This window comes from Tachyglossus aculeatus, chromosome 10, assembly GCF_015852505.1.
Source record: "Tachyglossus aculeatus isolate mTacAcu1 chromosome 10, mTacAcu1.pri, whole genome shotgun sequence".
Lineage (NCBI taxonomy): Eukaryota > Metazoa > Chordata > Mammalia > Monotremata > Tachyglossidae > Tachyglossus > Tachyglossus aculeatus.
The window spans coordinates 59,677,957-59,695,342 of NC_052075.1; the positions used below are offsets into that span (position 1 = coordinate 59,677,957).

The 17,386-nt window shown below is 53.9% G+C and overlaps 1 protein-coding gene across 1 annotated transcript; it reads right to left on the bottom strand.

Moving 5' to 3' along the window:
• Window positions 1-8,606: 8,606 nt before the first annotated feature.
• Window positions 8,607-16,820, bottom strand: LOC119933601 (short-chain dehydrogenase/reductase family 9C member 7-like). The gene is made up of 4 exons (XM_038753152.1): window positions 16,520-16,820; window positions 10,912-11,170; window positions 9,392-9,555; window positions 8,607-8,824 (listed from the first exon to the last, which is right to left on the bottom strand). Exons 1-4 carry the CDS (start codon window positions 16,818-16,820, stop codon window positions 8,607-8,609), a joined length of 942 nt encoding a protein of 313 aa, XP_038609080.1.
• Window positions 16,821-17,386: the final 566 nt, after the last annotated feature.

Genomic DNA, 17,386 nt, shown 5'->3' on the forward strand with positions numbered 1-17,386 from the left:
CTGTGAGTCCCATGTGGGACAGGAACTGGGTCCAACTCGATTTGCTTGTTTCCACCCCACTGCTTAGTATAGTGCCTGGCACATAGTACGCTTTTAAAAAATACCATCATAGGTGCTGTGGGGCTAGACGGGAGGATGAATGAATACAAGTCAGAGCAATGCAGGAGGAAGTGGGAGAATAATAATAATAATAATGTTGGTATTTGTTAAGCGCTTACTATGTGCCAAGCACTGTTCTAAGGCCCGTGGTGGAGGGGGGTGGCACTCAGGGAGGTAGGGGGCCCAGAAATGGAGGAGGTGGAGGGAGGGGGGAGTCTAGGGAGGGAGGAGATCTAGGGAGGAAGGGGGCTAGAGGGGAAGGGAGTTAGTGAGGTAGGGGGCCCAGGGAGGGAGGAGGCCCAGCGAGGGAAGGGGGGTGTCTAGGGAGGGAGGGGAGTCGAGGGAGGAAGGTGGTCCAGAATCAGGATCGGTGGAGAAACCGAAGGGAACCTGGTCGTCTTGGCCCTGGAGAGGTTGCTGGAATCACTCTGGGCCCTACAGAGACCAAATCACAGCATTGGGGGATGGAGACTGGGGAGCGCAGAGGCGGGGGTGGGCACAGAGCCGTCCTTCCTCTCGGTCATTGTCCCAACGGCCCCGTCTGACCCGCCGACAGGGTGGCAGTCACCTTGGGGCCGGAACCACCCCCAAAGCGGCCGGGCCACCTTTCCAGTTGGACTTTTGTCCGCCTCCCCACCCCCACCCTAACCGCCCTCAGGGGAGTGCCCTGGGCTGGGAAGGGCCCCGGGCCAGGGATCGATGGTGGGCTTGGAAACTGTCAATCCAGAGAGAGTAGACAGGGAGTGCGGCCTGAGTCTAACGACAGCAGCCAGAGGTGACCTGGGGGGTGAGAGGACAAAGGACTTGGGGTTGGAAAGCCTTCCTCCCCTCTCCCTCTTTCCCCTTCCTCCACAATCACTCCATCCAGCTCCCGGCTCGAGAAACCCCTTACCACTGTCTTTAAAACACTCCATCAGCTCGCCCCCTCCTATCTTATCTCCCTGCCTTCTTAACTCAATCAAGCACACCCACTTTCTCCTCTAACACCAACCTACTCCTTGTACCTAGACCTTTCCTATTTCGCTGTCCACTCCTCACCCACCTCCTGTCTCTGGCCTGGAACTCCCTCCCCCTTCACATCTGACAGACATTTATTCTCCCCATCTTCAAAACCTTATTAAAATCACATTTCTTCCAAGAGGCTTTATCCTGACTAAGCCCTCATTTCCCCTACTTCTTCTCCCTTCTGTGTCCCCCTTGCACTTGGATTTTGTACCCTTTAAGCACTTGATATTCACCCAACCCTAAGGCCCACATTACTTATATGCATATCAGCAATTTATTTTAATGACTGTCTCCCATCTAGACTGCAAGCTCCTTGTGAGCAAGGAATATGTTTACCAACTCTGCTACATTGTACTTTACTAAGTGTTTAGTACAGTGTTCTGTACTAGAGTACACCCCAACTCTGTCCTCCCACATCTTTCCCATCCCAGCAGATAGTGCCTCTATCTTCCCTGTTTCACAAGCGTGGGCCTGGGAACCAAAGGATCTGGGTTCTAATCCCAGCTCTACCACTTGTCTGCTGGGTGACTTTGGGCAAATGACTTAATTTCTCTGTGTCTCATCTGTAAAATGGGGTTACGGCTGTGAGCCCCTTGTGGGACATGGACTATGTCCAACCTGATTAACTCATAATAATAATAATAATAATAATGGTTTTTATTAAGTGCTTACTATGTGCCAAGCACTGTTCTAAGCTACTACGAGGTAATCAGGTTGTCCCACGTGGCGTTCACAGTCTTAATCCCCATTTTACAGATGAGGGAACTGAGGCACAGAGAAGTTAAATTACTTGCCCAAAGTCATACAGCTAACAAGTGGCGGAGCCGGGATTAGAACACATGACCTCTGACTCCCAAACCTGGGCTCTTTCCATTGAGCCACACTGCTTCTCCGAAGAAGAGAAGAAGAGAGGAGGCTACCCAAAGGCTCCGTTGGCACCTCACTGCCAGGGCTCCCCCGCCCCCACTGGGCACCCTCCCTCCCTCCCCCCAACCTGAGACCCCCATCCCCAGGGCTTTCAGTCGGTACCCCATCCCTGGGGCTCCCCCCGCCCTCCAAACCGGACACCCCTATCTGCATGTCATTTTTCCTTTCAATCGTATTTGTGGAATGCTTACTGTGTGCAGAGAATTGTACTAAGTGCTTGGGAGAGTACAGTATAACAATAAAAGGACACATTCCCTGCCCACAAGGAGCTCATTGTCTAGAGGGAGACAGACATTAATAGAAATAAAAAAATTATAGTTATGGCCATAAGTGCTGCGGAGCTTTGGGGATGCTGTAGTTCCCCTTGACCTCCAACCTGACACCCCAACCTGTAGTCTCCCCCGCCTCCCCAACCTAACACCCCCACCCTCAGTCTCCCCTGCTCCATAACCCAACATGCTCACCAGAAGTCTTCCCTACCCCTCAACCCAACACCCCCTCCCTCAGTCTCCCATCTTCCACAACCCAACACTTCAGCCTGCAGATTTCCCAGATACCTATCCCTCTCTCTGGTCTTCGCTTACACCTTGCCTTTCCCACCCCCATCCCAAGGGGAATGGCAGGGAGGGCACAGGGGATCCAGAGGGGTGAGAGGCAGGGAGGGCTCGGGGGATCCGGAGGGGAGAGCGGCAGTGAGGGGGCAGGCTGCCCCATGTGAGAAGAGATAGAAGCTGAGGCGTCCTCCTCCTTTTCCTCCTCCTTGCACATAGAGAAGAGCAGCATGGCACATAGAAAAGCAACGTGGCTCAGCGGAAAGAGTACGGGCTTGAGAGTCACAGGTCATGGGTTTGAATCCCGGCTCCGCCGCTTGTCAGCTGTGTGGCTTTGGGCAAGGCATTTCACTTCTCTGGACCTCGGTTCCCTCATCTGGAAAATGGGGATGAAGACTGTGAGCCCCACGTGGGACAACCTTGTTTACCTTGTATCCCCCAGTGCTTAGAACAGTACTTGGCACATAGTAAGTGCTTAACAAATACCAACATTATTATTATTATAGAGGCTGCCCAAGAAGGCTGCGGGGACCCTGCCACCCCAGAAGGACCCCACTCCCCTTCCTTTGCACTGGGGCAGAGAGGGCCCAGCCAGCAGGAAACGGGGTTCAGGCCCCTTCCAAGCACTGGCGGGCTGGCGGAGGAAGTGGGGGGGACTGAGGAGGGGAACGAGATATGAAGTGGTGTCGGCGGGTGGGGGCCGGTTCAGGTGACTGGACCAGCGGGCTGTGAGGTCAGAGGCCAGAGATTGGGCTCCTGGATGCCCGGCTGATCCGGTGGGGACCCCCAGGCTGGTCAGCCCATCCCATCTGCAGCCCCTTAGCCTGCAACCTGGCGGGGTTGAACTCCTGTTTCCTCCTCCCAGTTCGGGGAGGAGCTGGAGGAAGCCGGGGGAAGCCAGAGGGGAAAGAAACTGGGTGGGCTTGGGGCCACGGATCAGCAGGGGGAATCAGATCCTGAGCCCATGGGGTGGCAGGGACTGTGGGAAAAAGGAATCCCCTGAGCCCTGGGCCAAGAGGCCTAGTGAGGGAGGTATCCCGGGGTGGGCGGGACCGGGGAAGGAATTTGGGGGGGGGGGGGGGTTCTAAAGAGGAAGGGGGTCCAGGAATGGAGGAGGCCCGGGGTGGCCCTCCTCTCTGATCTCCCATTCTCCTGTCTCTCCCCACTTCAATCTATACTTCAAGCTGCTGCCCAGATCATCTTTGTGCAGAAACGCTCTGAGCATGTTACTCCCTCCTCAAAAATCTCCAGTGGCTACCAATCAACCTACGCATCAGGCAAACACTCCTCGCTCGCGGCTTCAAGGCTGTCCATCACCTCGCCCCCTCCTACCTCACCTCCCTTCTTTCCTTCTCCAACCCAGCCTGCACCCTCCGCTCCTCTGCCACTAACCTCCTCACTGTGCCTCGTTCTCGCCTGTCCCACTGTCGACCCCCCGGCCCACGTCCTCCCTCTGGCCTGGAATGCCCTCCCTCTGCACATCTGCCAAGCTAGCTCTCTTCCTCCCTTCAAAGCCCTACTGAGAGCTCACCTCCTCCTGGAGGCCTTCCCAGACTGAGCCCCCTCCTTCCTCTCCCCCTCCTCCCCTTCCCAATCCCCCCAGCCCTACCCCCTTCCCCTCCCCACAGCACCTGTATATATGTTTGTACAGACTTATTACTCTATTTTACTTGTACATATTTACTATTCTATTTATTTTATTTTGTTAATATGTTTGGTTTTGTTGTCTGTCTCCCCCTTCTAGACTGTGAGCCCACTGTTGGGTAGGGACCGTCTCTACATGTTGCCAACTTGTACTTCCCAAGCGCTTAGTACAGTGCTCTGCACACAGTAAGGGCTCAGTAAATACGATTGAATGAATGAATGAATGAGTGGCACTCAGGGAGGTAGGGGGCCCAGGAAAGGAGGAGGTGGAGGGAGGGAAGGAGGTAGGAGTCTAGGGAGGGAGGAGGTCCAGAATCAGGATCGGTGGAGAAACCGAAGGGAACCTGGTCGTCTTGGTCCTGGAGAGGTTGCTGGAATCACTCTGGGCCCTACAGAGACCAAATCACAGCAGCGGGAGGTGGAGACAGGGGAGCGCAGAGGCAGGGGTGGGCAGAAGTGGGGGTGGGCACAGAGCCGTCCTTGGGTCATTGTCCCAACGGCCCCGTCTGACCCGCCGACAGGGTGGCAGTCACCCTGGGGCCGGAACCACCCCCAAAGCGGCCGGGCCACCTTTCCAGTTGGACTTTTGTCCCCCACCCCCACCCCCACCCTAACCGCCCTCAGGGGAGTGCCCTGGGCTGGGAAGGGCCCCGGGCCAGGGATCGATGGTGGGGTTGGAAACTGTCAATCCAGAGAGAGTAGACAGGGAGTGTGGCATCAGTCTAACGACAGCAGCCAGAGGTGACCTGGGGGGTGAGAGGACAAAGGACTTGGGGTTGGAAAGCCTTCCTCCCCTCTCCCTCTTCCCCCTTCCTCCACAATCACTCCATCGGGCTCCCCGCTCCAGAAACCCCTTACCACTGTCTGTAAAACACTCCATCAGCTCGCCCCCTCCTATCTTATCTCCCTGACTTCCTATCTCAATCAAGCACACCCACTTTCTCCTCTAACACCAACCTACTCCTTGTACCTAGACCTTTCCTATCTCGCTGCCCACTCTTCGCCCACCTCCTGTCTCTGGCCTGGAACTCCCTCCCCCTTCACATCTGACAGACATTTATTCTCCCCATCTTCGAAACCTTATTAAAATCGCATTTCTTCCAAGAAGCTTTTTCCTGTCTCAGCCCTCATTTCCCCTACTTCTTCTCCTTTCTTTGCCCCCCTTGCACTTGGATTTTGTACCCTTTAAGCACTTGATATTCACCCAACCCTCAGGCCCACATTACTTATATACATATCAGCTGAGGGGAATGAGACAAGCAGTCAGGGGCCGGAGTAGGTCTCAGTGAAGGATAGCGGGCACAGGGTGTCTGAGAGCTTGAAGGAAAGAGTGCACATATGGAAGCAGTTGGGGGTGTGTATGTTTGAGGCGTGAGCATGTATGCTTACATTTGGGTGTATGCTTGTGCGTGCGTATATGTGTACGTGTGATTGAGTACCTTGCTTCCTCCTTCCAGCAGCGCCTCGAGGCCAGGCATCATGTCTCCTCTTCCCTTTAATCCTCCCCCAGTGTGCAGAAGTGTGTGTGTGCATACATGTGTCTGTGTGAGTGTATGTATGGATACGGGTATGCATGCAGTTCAGTTCCACAGGGTGATTGGAGCCAATTGACAACCAGATAACTCAAGTCATGAGTCTGGAAGCAGTGTGACCTACTGGAAAGAGACCAGGCCTGGGAATCAGAGGACCTGGGTTCTAATCCCAGCTCTGCCCCATGTCTGCTGTGTGACCTTGGGCAGGTTGCTTCACTGCTCTGTGCCTCAGATTCCTCATCTGTAAAAGGGGGATTGAAAACCTGTTCTACCACCTGCTTAGACTGTGAGGGACCGTGAGCCCCATGTGGGCTAGGGACCATGTCCAACCTAATCATTTTGGATTCATGCTGTCACTAAATTTGGTCAACTCAATCTCTAGAATCCACTGCTTCTTCTCCTTCCAAACTGCTATTACGCAAGTTCGAGTACTTGTCATATCCTGCCTCTATTACTGCAACAGCCTACTTGCTGACCTCCCTGCCTCCATCCTCTCCCTTCTCCAGTCCAGACTTGCCCAAGGTCACACAACAGGTATATGGCAGTCAGGATCAGAACCCAGGCCCTCTGAATCCCAGAGCTGTGCTCTTTCCACAAGGCCACGCGGCTTCTCTTTCATCGTTAATCCCTTGTTCATGCCCTCCCTCCTGCTTGTGAACTCCTTCCCCCTTCCTCTGAAAGACCACCACTCTCCTCATCTTCAGCTCTACTGAAGTCCTGTCTTCTCTCAGACTGGAGCCACATTAGCCGGGCTCCGGCTGGCATTACCAGGGGCGTGATTTACACCCAAAGTAGAAATTTCCCCCAGAGAGGGGTCAATCAATCAATCGTATTTATTGAGCGCTTACTGTGTGCAGAGCACTGTACTAAGTGCTTGGGAAGTACAAGTTGGCAACATATAGAGACAGTCCCTACCCAACAGTGGGCTCACAGTCTAAAAGAGTCCTGAGGAGTGAGCAGTTGACATTTCTCCATGCACGGGAACGGGCTCACACAGCCACACGATCGACCAATCAATCAAACCATCAACCAACAGTATTTATTGAGTGCCTCTGTGTGTAGAGGGTTGTAGTAAACGCTCCCCGCTAAGGGTGGGCCCAGAGCTGGTCAGGGGAGCAGGAGGACAGAGGGTTTCTTCTCTTCCTCTGTGGCCTCTGGGAGAAATCGAAGGGAGGGTAGGGGGTGGGAGGGGACACTCTGACCCCCGGGTCCAGAGAGGGAATCAATCAATCAATCAATCGTATTTATTGAGCGCTTACTGTGTGCAGAGCACTGTACCAAGCGCTTGGGAAGTACAAGTCGGCAACATATAGAGACAGTCCCTACCCAACAGTGGGCTCACAGTCTAAAAGGGGGGAAGATACCAATGCTTCTGCAGGGGTACTCATGCCCCCTTCCTCCGGCTGGAGCAGAAAGATACCAAGGCTTCCACCCGCAGGGAAACTCATCTCCCCTCCCTTCTGCTCCTAGGGCAGTGCTGGGGACTGGGGCCCTTGTCCTTTCCACAGGTCTTGGACAGAGATTCGTCCAGGAAGTGATAAAAAAGAGCCGAATGGTGTCGGGATGGGGAGACAGACGATGGGACGGGAAAAAACGACCATTTTTCAGGACGGAATGAGGTCGATGAGGGTGGTTAATAGCGTCACAAATGCGAATTTGAAGGTGCCTCCAAGTTCTTTCCAACCCCTGCCTCCTACCAGGTTTCTGGACAAGCTTGGCCTGTGTGAGTGGGGCTGGTGGTGGGGTGCTGGGCAAAGCCAGAAATGATCCCTTTTCCTCCCCCTCCCCTCTCCCCGAGGCCTGGGCAGCCCCCTCCCCTTGCAGGTCCCCCCCGTCCCGGGGCTGCCCTCCAGACTGGAAACTCCTTGAGGGTCAGAATCACGTCTGCGCATTCTCCTGTGCTATGCACAGTAGCAGCATGGCTTAGTGGAAAGAGCATAGGCTTGGGAGTCAGAGGATGTGGGTTCTAATCCCGACTCCGCCACTTGTCTGCTGTGTGACCTTAGGCAAGTCACTTCACGTCTCTGTGTCATTCATTCATTCAATCGTATTTATTGAGCGCTTACTGTGTGCAGAGCACTGTACTAAGCACTTGGGAAGTACAAGTCAGCAACATACAGAGACGGTCCCTACCCAACAACGGGCTCACAGTCTAGAAGGGGGAGACGGACAACACAGTTAACTCATCTGTAAAACGGGGATTGAGACTGTGAGCCCCAGATGGGACAGGGACTGTGTCCAACTTGATTTGCTTGTATCCACCCCAGCGCTTAGTACAGTGCCTGGTACATAGTAAGCCCTTAACAAATACCATCATTATTATTATTATTCTCCGTGCCTCAGGCACCTCAGCTGTAAAATGGGGATTAAGACACTGAGCCCTACGTGGGACAACCTGATTACCTTGTACAATAATAATAATAATAATAATTTTGGTATTTGTTTAGCGCTTACTATGTGCAAAGCACTGTTCTAAGCACTGGGGAGGATACAGGGTGATCAGGTTGTCCCATGTGGGGCTCACAATCTTAATCCCCATTTTACAGAGGAGGTAACTGAAGCATAGAGAAGTTAAGTGACTTGCCCAAAGTCACCAAGCTGACAAGCGGCAGAGCTGGGATTTGAACCCATGACCTCTGACTCCCAAGCCCACGCTCTTTCCACTGAGACACACTGCTTCTCTATCTACCCCAGTGCGTAAAATAGCACTTGGCACATAGTAAATGCTTACCAAATACCATTATTATTATTATTAGAGGGAGTGCTCAGTCAATACTATACTGAGGCCCCCGCCATCCCCTGACCAGGCTCCTCCCCGCCTTCCCCAACAGGCCGACCCACACATGGGCTAGACGCTGTCAGCAGGCCGGGGGAGGTAGCGGCTGAGGATAAAGTCCGTGATGGCTGTCGGGAGCTTGGCCAGCGGCAGGTAGAGCAGCTTGGCGTCCAGCCCGGGATTGTAGCGGACCCGCGGGCTGCGGGAGGTCAGAGCGTGCTCCATGCTGTCCGTCACCTCGCTGATCTTGGGCTCGGCCAGCATGGTCACGTTCTTCAGCTTCCTGCTGTCTGCGGGGAGCGGGAGGGGGTCAGCCGGGACAGCACGGTGGAGGAGGACGCCATACCCCTTGCCCCCCGTTTTCCCGACCCTCCCCGGCAAGGCTCTGGACCCGGGCCAGGCGGGGGTCTCACCCCTGGATCGGACAGGCCGAGGAACGTGCGGCGTATTTCTTGTCAATGTTTTTAAACATCATTTTCTGTTTTGGGGTTGACCTATCTTGTAGGTCTGATACCAACCCCTTGCTCCCGGCCCCGCTCCACCCCACCCCTTTATCCTTCAATTGTTAAATCCTTGAGGGCCACCATCTTCTTCTAGTATTACTACTCCTGGGAAAAGGGATCCCTGGGGTGGGGAATCCGTCAGGTTGGTATCCTGGGGAGCAGAAGGGTCTCTGAGGGCTAACTCATCCGCGCCGGGCGGCCCCTCGGGTGAGGGTCCCAGGACTTTGAGGGGGGGAACTGGAGGCCTTGGGGGTGGGAGTCCCTGGATGAGGGTTCTGGAGGGTGGGGAGCACTGGGGGTGGGATCCCTCGGGCTGGGTCTCAGGGGGTGGGAGGTCCCAGGCCTAAGGCTCACAGATTTGGAAGTACTGATCTCCGTAGCTGTCGCGGGTCTCCTGGGGCAGCCGCTCCCAAAGGCGCCGCATCCGCTCTTCCACTCCCTGCTTCCCGAGGATGGACGTGCGGTAGTTGCCCGGCTCGATGACACACACCTTCACTCCAAAATAGTGCAGCTCGCGCCTGCGGCAAACACAACGACCTCAGAGCCCGGGCTTTGGAGTCAGAGGTCAGGGGTTCAAATCCCAGCTCTGCCAATTGCCAGCTGTGTGACTTTGGGCAGGTCACTTCACTTCTCTGGGCCTCAGTTCCCTCATCGGTAAAATGGGGATTAAGACTGTGAGCCCCCCACGGGACAACCTGATCACCTTGTAACCTCCCCAGCGCTTAGAACAGTGCTTTGCACATAGTAAGCGCTTAATAAATGCCATCATTAAACTCCAGGGACCAGACCCGCACCCCCCCGGCGGCCGACTAGGGCTCGAACCCAGGACCACCCCCTGGACCGGGTCCTGAGGGATGGGGCAGAGACCAGTTCCCTGCAGCCCCTCAGCCTGAGCGCTCCTCCCCATCCAGAGGCTCGCCCGGCAGGCGCCCAGACCCTCCCGGCATCCCGTCGTTCCTCCTCCTCTTCTCTTCTCCTAGAGAAACAGTGTGGCCTAGTGGATAGAGCACAGGCCTGGAGGTCAGAAAGACCTGGGTTCTAATCCCGGCTCCACCACTTACCTGCTGTGTGACCTTGGGCAAGCCACTTCCCTTATTTTTGCCTCAGTTCCCTCATCTGTAAAACGGGGATTAAAACCGTGAGCCCTAATAATAAAAATGATGGTTATTTGTTAAGCACTTGCTATGTACCCAGCATTGTTCTAAGCGCTGGGGTAGACACAAGGTAATCAGGTTGTTCCACCTGGGGCTCACGATCCTAATCCCCATTTTACAGATGAGGTAACTGAGGCACACAGAAGTTGAGTGGCTTGTCCAAGGGCACACAGCAGACAAGTCGGGGAGCAGGAATTAGAACCCACATCCTCTGACTTCCTTTTAGACTGTGAGCCCACTGTTGGGTAGGGACTGTCTCTATATGTTGCCAATGTGTACTTCCCAAGCGCTTAGTACAGTGCTCTGCACACAGTAAGCGCTCAATAAATACGATTGATGATGATGATGACTTCCAAGTTCATGCTCTTTCCACCAAGCCATGCTATGTGGGACAGGGACCGTGTCCAACCCAATTATCTTGTATCTACCCCAGCACTTAGAACACTACCTGGCACATAGCAAGCACCTAACAAATACCAAAATAATAATAACAAATTATTATTATTATTTTTTTATCGGTTTTATCGGCTCGGTCAACGCTGGCCCCTTCACACTGGGGACTCAGTAGGGCTTGAGGGGTGGGTCTTCACCGCAGGCCTGGGGCCGGGGAAAAGGAGGTGGCCCTGACCACAGGTGCGGGGGTTCACCGGAGGAGAGGAGGGAGGAAGGAGGCCGTCGGGGCCCGGGTCTGTGGGGCAGGGTTTGGGGTGGAGGTCTCACCGCAGGCTGTCTGAGAAGGCTTCCACGCCGAACTTGGAGACGCAGTAGCCGCCACCGATGACCACCACGCGACCTCCGGAGCTGGACATGTTGACGATGCGGCCCCGGGCCCGCTTGACCAGGGGCAGCAGGCTCAGCGTCACGTCGATGAGACCCAGGAGGTTGACGTCCAGCACCTTGGCGAAGTCTTCCTTGGTCAGCCACTCGTTGGGGCCCGACGGGAGTCCCACGCCTGCGTTGTTCACCAGGCCCCAGAGCCCTGGGATACGAACCAGACACGACAGCAGTAATGAACAGTTGTGGTATTTGTTACGCACTTATTATGTGCCCGGTACTGTAATGAACCCTGGGGTAGCTACAAAATAATCAGATCAGATACCGTCCCTGCCCACATAGGGCTCACAGGGTGAAGGGAGGAAGAACAGGGATCTAACTCCCATTTTACAGATGAGGAAACCGAGGCACGAAGTAAAAGTGACTTGCTGTAGGGAAGCGGTAGAGCTGGGGGTAGAACCCAGGTCCTCTGCCTACCAGACAGGGGGAGGACAGGGAAGGGGGGTTCTAGGTAGGGGAGTTAGGCCGGCCGACAAGCAGGCGCAAAGTAAGGTCAGAGGGACACACAGTTGTTGGGAAGTCCTGTTGATGGGAAGCTGGGTCATTGGGGTGCCCAATCAGTGGACAGCACTGTGGTGGGGACGTTGGCCTAATTCCAGGCAACAGGGAGCAGGTTGGGGGTGCATCTGGGGACGGGTGAGAAGGAAGTGAAGAGCCAGTATCTCTGACACTCTAAGAAGGAGAAACCAGAAAAGATGCTCCGCCGCTAATCTCCTCACCTTACCTCGTTCTCGCCTGTCCCACCATCGACCCCCGGCCCACGTCCTCCCTCTGGCCTGGAATGCCCTCCCTCTGCCCATCCGCCAAGCTAGCTCTCTTCCTCCCTTCAAGGCCCTACTGAGAGCTCACCTCCTCCAGGAGGCCTTCCCAGACTGAGCCCCTTCCTTCCTCTCCCCCTCGTCCCCCCCTCCATCCCCCCCTTCTTACCTCCTTCCCTTCCCCACAGCACCTGTATATATGTATGTACATATTTATTACTCTATTTTACTTGTACATACCTATTCTATTTATTTTATTTTGTTAGTATGTTTGGTTTTGTTCTCTGTCTTCCCCTTTTAGACTGTGAGCCCACTGTTGGGTAGGGACTGTCTCTAGATGTTGCCAGTTTGTACTTCCCAAGCGCTTAGTACAGTGCTCTGCACATAGTAAGCGCTCAATAAATGCGATTGATGATGACGATGAAGGAGGGGGTCTCCCCTGGCTGCCTCTCCTCCCGGAGACAAGGATTTGGGTTTTGCCTGAACTCCCGCCCGTGACCAGGAACTCGGTTCTGCCTCGAGCCTGGTTTCTACCTCCGAGTCCCCCCAGTCTCTGATTTCAGGTTCTGGTTTCTCTTCTCCGTAGTCCTCCGCAGACCTCTCCCCCCGACCTAAGCCCACCGCCTCTCCTCATCCTCCTCTTCTCCTCAGCCCACTCTGTCTCCCCAGTTCATTTGTTCTAATCCCGGCTGTGTCACTTGTCTGTGTCGGGCAAGTCGCTTCCCTTCTCTGTGTCTGTTACCTCATCTGTAAAATGGGGATTGAGACTGTGAGGCCCATGTGGGACAGGGACGGTGTCCAACCCGATTTGCTTAGTACAGCGCCTGGCACATAGTAAGTGCTTAACAAACACCATAATTATATTATTATTATTCAATCAATCAATCAATCAATCGTATTTGTTGAGCGCTTACTGTGTGCAGAGCACTGTACTAAGCGCTTGGGAAGTACAAGTTGGCAACATATAGAGACAGTCCCTACCCCACAGTGGGCTCACAGTCTAAAAGGGGGAGACGGAGAACAAAACCAAACATACCAACAAAATAAAATAAATAGAATAGATATGTACAAGTAAAATAAATAAATAAATAACCCATGACCTTCTGACTGCCAGGTCATTTCTTCTCCTCATTCTCCCCTCTCCCCAGCCCTCTGTCTCCCCAATTCTCCCCCTGTCCCCAATGCTCCCCGTCTCTCCAATCTTCCCCCTCTCCTGTGTGCAGAGCACTGTACTGAGAGCCTACTGAGATGCAGCGTGGACAGTGGAAAGAGCATGAGCCTGAGAGTCTGAAGACTTTGGGTTCTAATCTTGGCTCTGCCACTTACTGCCGTGTGACTTTGGGCAAGTCACTTTAACTTTTCGGTACCTCGGTTACCTCAACTGCAAAATGGGGATTCAATATCTGATCTCCTCATACTTAGATTGTGGTACCCCTTGTGGGACCTGATAATCTTATGGTCACTTAACGTCTCTGGGCCTCAGTTACCTCGTCAGTAAAATGGGGATTAAGACTGGGAGCCCCACGTGGGACAACCTGATCACCTTGTATCATCCCCGGGGCTTAGAACAGTGCTTTGCACATAGTAAGCACTTAACAAATGCCATCGTCATTAGTATATCTACCCCAGTGATTAGTACAGTGCTTGGCACGTAGTAAGCATGTAACAAATACCACAGTTATCCTCAATCCTCCCCTTCTCCTGAATCCTCCTGCTCACCTCAATCTTCCCCTTTCCTCAAATCTCCCCCTCTCCCCAATCTTCCCCTTCTCCTCATCCTCCCCGCCTCTCTCCAACCCTTTCTGTCTCCCCATCCTCCTCCTTCTCCTCAACCCTCCACGCCTCCCGCCCCTCTCCCCCATCCCTCCTCCACTCCTCTCGTGCCATGCCGTGCCTCAGTCCCCCTGGGTGGGCCCGCTGACAATTTTCCCCAGGATAGGCTCCCCCATCCCCGTCTCCAGAGGATGCGCTCCCCCCTCACTGGACTCCCATCTCTCCTGTCCTCTCCTTCGCAGCAGGATGGAGCTTAGAGCCTAGAAAGAAGTTCCCAGCTGTCAATTCCGTGAGATCCCGTTCCTTCGCAGGAACGGGAAGGTTTGGCGAGAGGGAGGGAATGGACCCCAGTCCCACAGCCCAGGATGGGGAGGGAGGGAAGGCCCGGCATCCCAGGCAGGAGGGGAGGGGGCGTAAGGGGTGGTGGTGGTGCAAGTTTCTCGACCATCCCGGCATCAACTCGACGCCCGACCGGGGGGACGAGTGGGGGCTGGAAGGACCAAATGCCGCCCCGCAACCATGGCTTCAACTATCATCTCTACGCTGATGACACCAAATCAACATCTCTGCCCCTGCTCTCTCTCCCTCCCTTCAGCCTCGTGTCCCCTCCTGCCTTGAGGACATCTCCATCTGGATGTCTGCCCGCTCCTCTGCCGCTCACCTCCTCACTGGGCCTCGTTCTCGCCCGTCCCGCCGTCGACCCCCGGCCCACGTCCTCCCCTTGGCCTGGAATGCCCTCCCTCCCCACATCCACCAAACTAGCTCTCTTCCTCCCTTCAGAGCCCTACTGAGAGCTCACCTCCTCCAGGAGGCCTTCCCAGACTGAGCCCCCTCCTTCCTCTCCCCCTCCTTCCCCTCCCCATTCCCCCACCTTACCTCCTTCCCCTCCCCACAGCACCTGTATATATGTTTGTACATATTTTATTTGTACATATTTATTCTATCTATTTTATTTCATTAATATGCTTTGTTTGGTTGTCTGCTTCCCCCTTCTAGACTGTGAGCCCGCTGTTGGGTAGGGACCGTCTCTATACGTTGACAGCCTGTACTTCCCAAGCGCTTAGTACAGTGCTCTGCACACAGTAAGCGCTTAACAAATACCATCATTATTATTATCAATCAATCAATCGTATTTATTGAGCGCTTACTGTGTGCAGAGCACTGGACTAAGCGCTTGGGAAGTACAAGTTGGCAACATAAGCAGCGTGAGAAGCAGCGTGGCTCAGTGGAAAAGAGCAAAAGCTTTGGAGTCAGAGGTCATGGGTTCAAATCCTGACTCCGCCAATTGCCAGCTGTGTGACTTTGGGCAAGTCACTTAACTTCTCTAGGCCTCAGTTCCCTCATCTGTAAAATGGGGATGAAGACTGTGAGCCCCCCGTGGGACAACCTGATCACCTTGCAACCTCCCCAGCGCTTAGAACAGAGCTTTGCACATAGTAAGCGCTTAATAAATGCCATTATTATTCTAACATATAGAGATAGTCCCTACCCAACAGTGGGCTCACAGTCTAAAATGTGTCCAAGCCTGAACTCCTTATCTTCCCTGCCCTCTCCCTGCCTTTCCCGTCACCGTGGACGGCTCCACCACCATCCTCCCCCGGCGGCCGCCCCCGGGACCCAAAAGGGGCCCACCTGTCTATATGTATATATGTTTGTACATATTTATTACTCTATTTATTTATTTTACTTGTACATATCTATTCTATTTATTTTATTTTATTAGTATGTTTGGTTTTGTTTTAGACTGTGAGCCCACTGTTGGGTAGGGACTGTCTCTAGATGTTGCCAACTTGTACTTCCCAAGTGCTTAGTCCAGTGTTCTGCACACAGTAAGCGCTCAATAAATACGACTGATTGATTGATTGATTTTGTTCTCTGTCTCCCCCTTCTAGACTGTGAGCCCACTGTTGGGTAGGGGACTGTCTCTATATGTTCCCAACTTGGACTCCCCAAGCTCTTAGTCCAGTGCTCTGCACACAGTAAGCGCTCAATAAATACGACTGATTGATTGATTGATTTTGTTCTCTGTCTCCCCCTTCTAGACTGTGAGCCCACTGTTGGGTAGGGGACTGTCTCTATATGTTCCCAACTTGGACTCCCCAAGCTCTTAGTCCAGTGCTCTGCACACAGTAAGCGCTCAATAAATACGACTGATTGATTGATTGATTTTGTTCTCTGTCTCCCCCTTCTAGACTTGTGAGCCCACTGTTGGGTAGGGGACTGTCTCTATATGTTCCCAATCTTGGACTCCCCAAGCGCTTAGGACAGTGCTCTGCACACAGTAAGCGCTCAATAAATACGACTGATTGATTGATTGATTTTGTTCTCTGTTTCCCCCTTCTAGACTGTGAGCCCACTGTTGGGTAGGGGACTGTCTCTATATGTTGCCAACTTGGACTCCCCAAGCGCTTTGTACAGTGCTCCGCACACAGTAAGTGCTCAATAAATACGATTGATTGATTGATTGCCAAGCGTTTAGTACGGTGCTCTGCACACATCATCATCATCATCAATCGTATTTATTGAGCGCTTACTATGTGCAGAGCACTGTACTAAGCGCTTGGGAAGTACAAATTGGCAACATCTAGAGACAGTCCCTACCCAACAGTGGGCTCACAGTCTAAAAGGGGGAGACAGAGAACAAAACCAAACATACTAACAAAATAAAATAAATAGAATAGATATGTACAAATAAAATAAATAAATAAATAGAGTAAAAAAATATGTACAAACATATATACATATATACAGGTGCTGTGGGGAAGGGAAGGAGGTAAGAGGCACACAGTAAGCACTCAATTAATACAAATGAATGGATTTAAAACTCAATGAACTCCTTATCTTCCCTGCCCTCTCCCTGCCTTTCTCGTCACCATGGACGGCTCCACCGCCATCCTCCCCCGACGGCCGCCACCGCCATCCTCCCCCGACGGCCGCCCCCCGGGGACCCGAATGGGGCTCACCTCGCTCGCCCACCGTCTCCCGGGCCCACCGTGCCGCCGCCCGGACGCTGTCGGGCCTAGTCACGTCCAGCAGCACCGTCTGCAGCCTCCCGGACGCCTCCCGCCGCAGCCGCTCGGCCCCTCGCTCCGTCAGGCAGGCGGCCAGCACCCGCAGCCCGCGCCGGTCCAGCTGGGTGGCCAGGAGGTGGCCGAAGCCCGAGTCGCAGCCCGTGATGAGCACGAACCGCTCGTGGAGGTCCCCGACCACGTTGAAGTTCTTCAACCAGCGGTACATGAAGGACAAGTCCGTGAGGCCCGCCATCGGGGCGGGAACGTGCAGGACACGGTTTGGCGGGGGGGTCCGGAGTGGTGGGGCCTTGGGACACACCCGGCCCGTCGGGACGCCGGAGCCCAATGACGGCGGCGCACCCCGTCAATCAATCAATCGTATTTATTGAGCGCTTTCTGTGTGCAGAGCACTGGACTAAGCGCTTGGGAAGTCCAAGTTGGCAACATAGAGAGACAGTCCCTACCCAACAGTGGGCTCACAGTCTAAAAGACTGGGCGGGGTCCCGTCCCTTCTGACTTGCGACGGACCCTCCCTGGGGGGGCGAGGGCATCCCGGCCGGCTCCGGGATGCGGGAAATTCCAGTCCGACCGGCCCCGGCGCCTCCCGCCTCCGCCTCCCTCGCCCACAGACGCCGTCGGGGCGCCGGGACCGGCCACGCGAGCCGCCCTGTATTACATGTATATATGCCTGTACATATTTATTACTCTATTATTTATTTATTTTACTTGTACATATCTATTCTATTTATTTTATTTTGTTAATATGTTTGGTTTTGTTCTCCGTCTCCCCCTTTCAGACTGTGAGCCCACTGTTGGGTA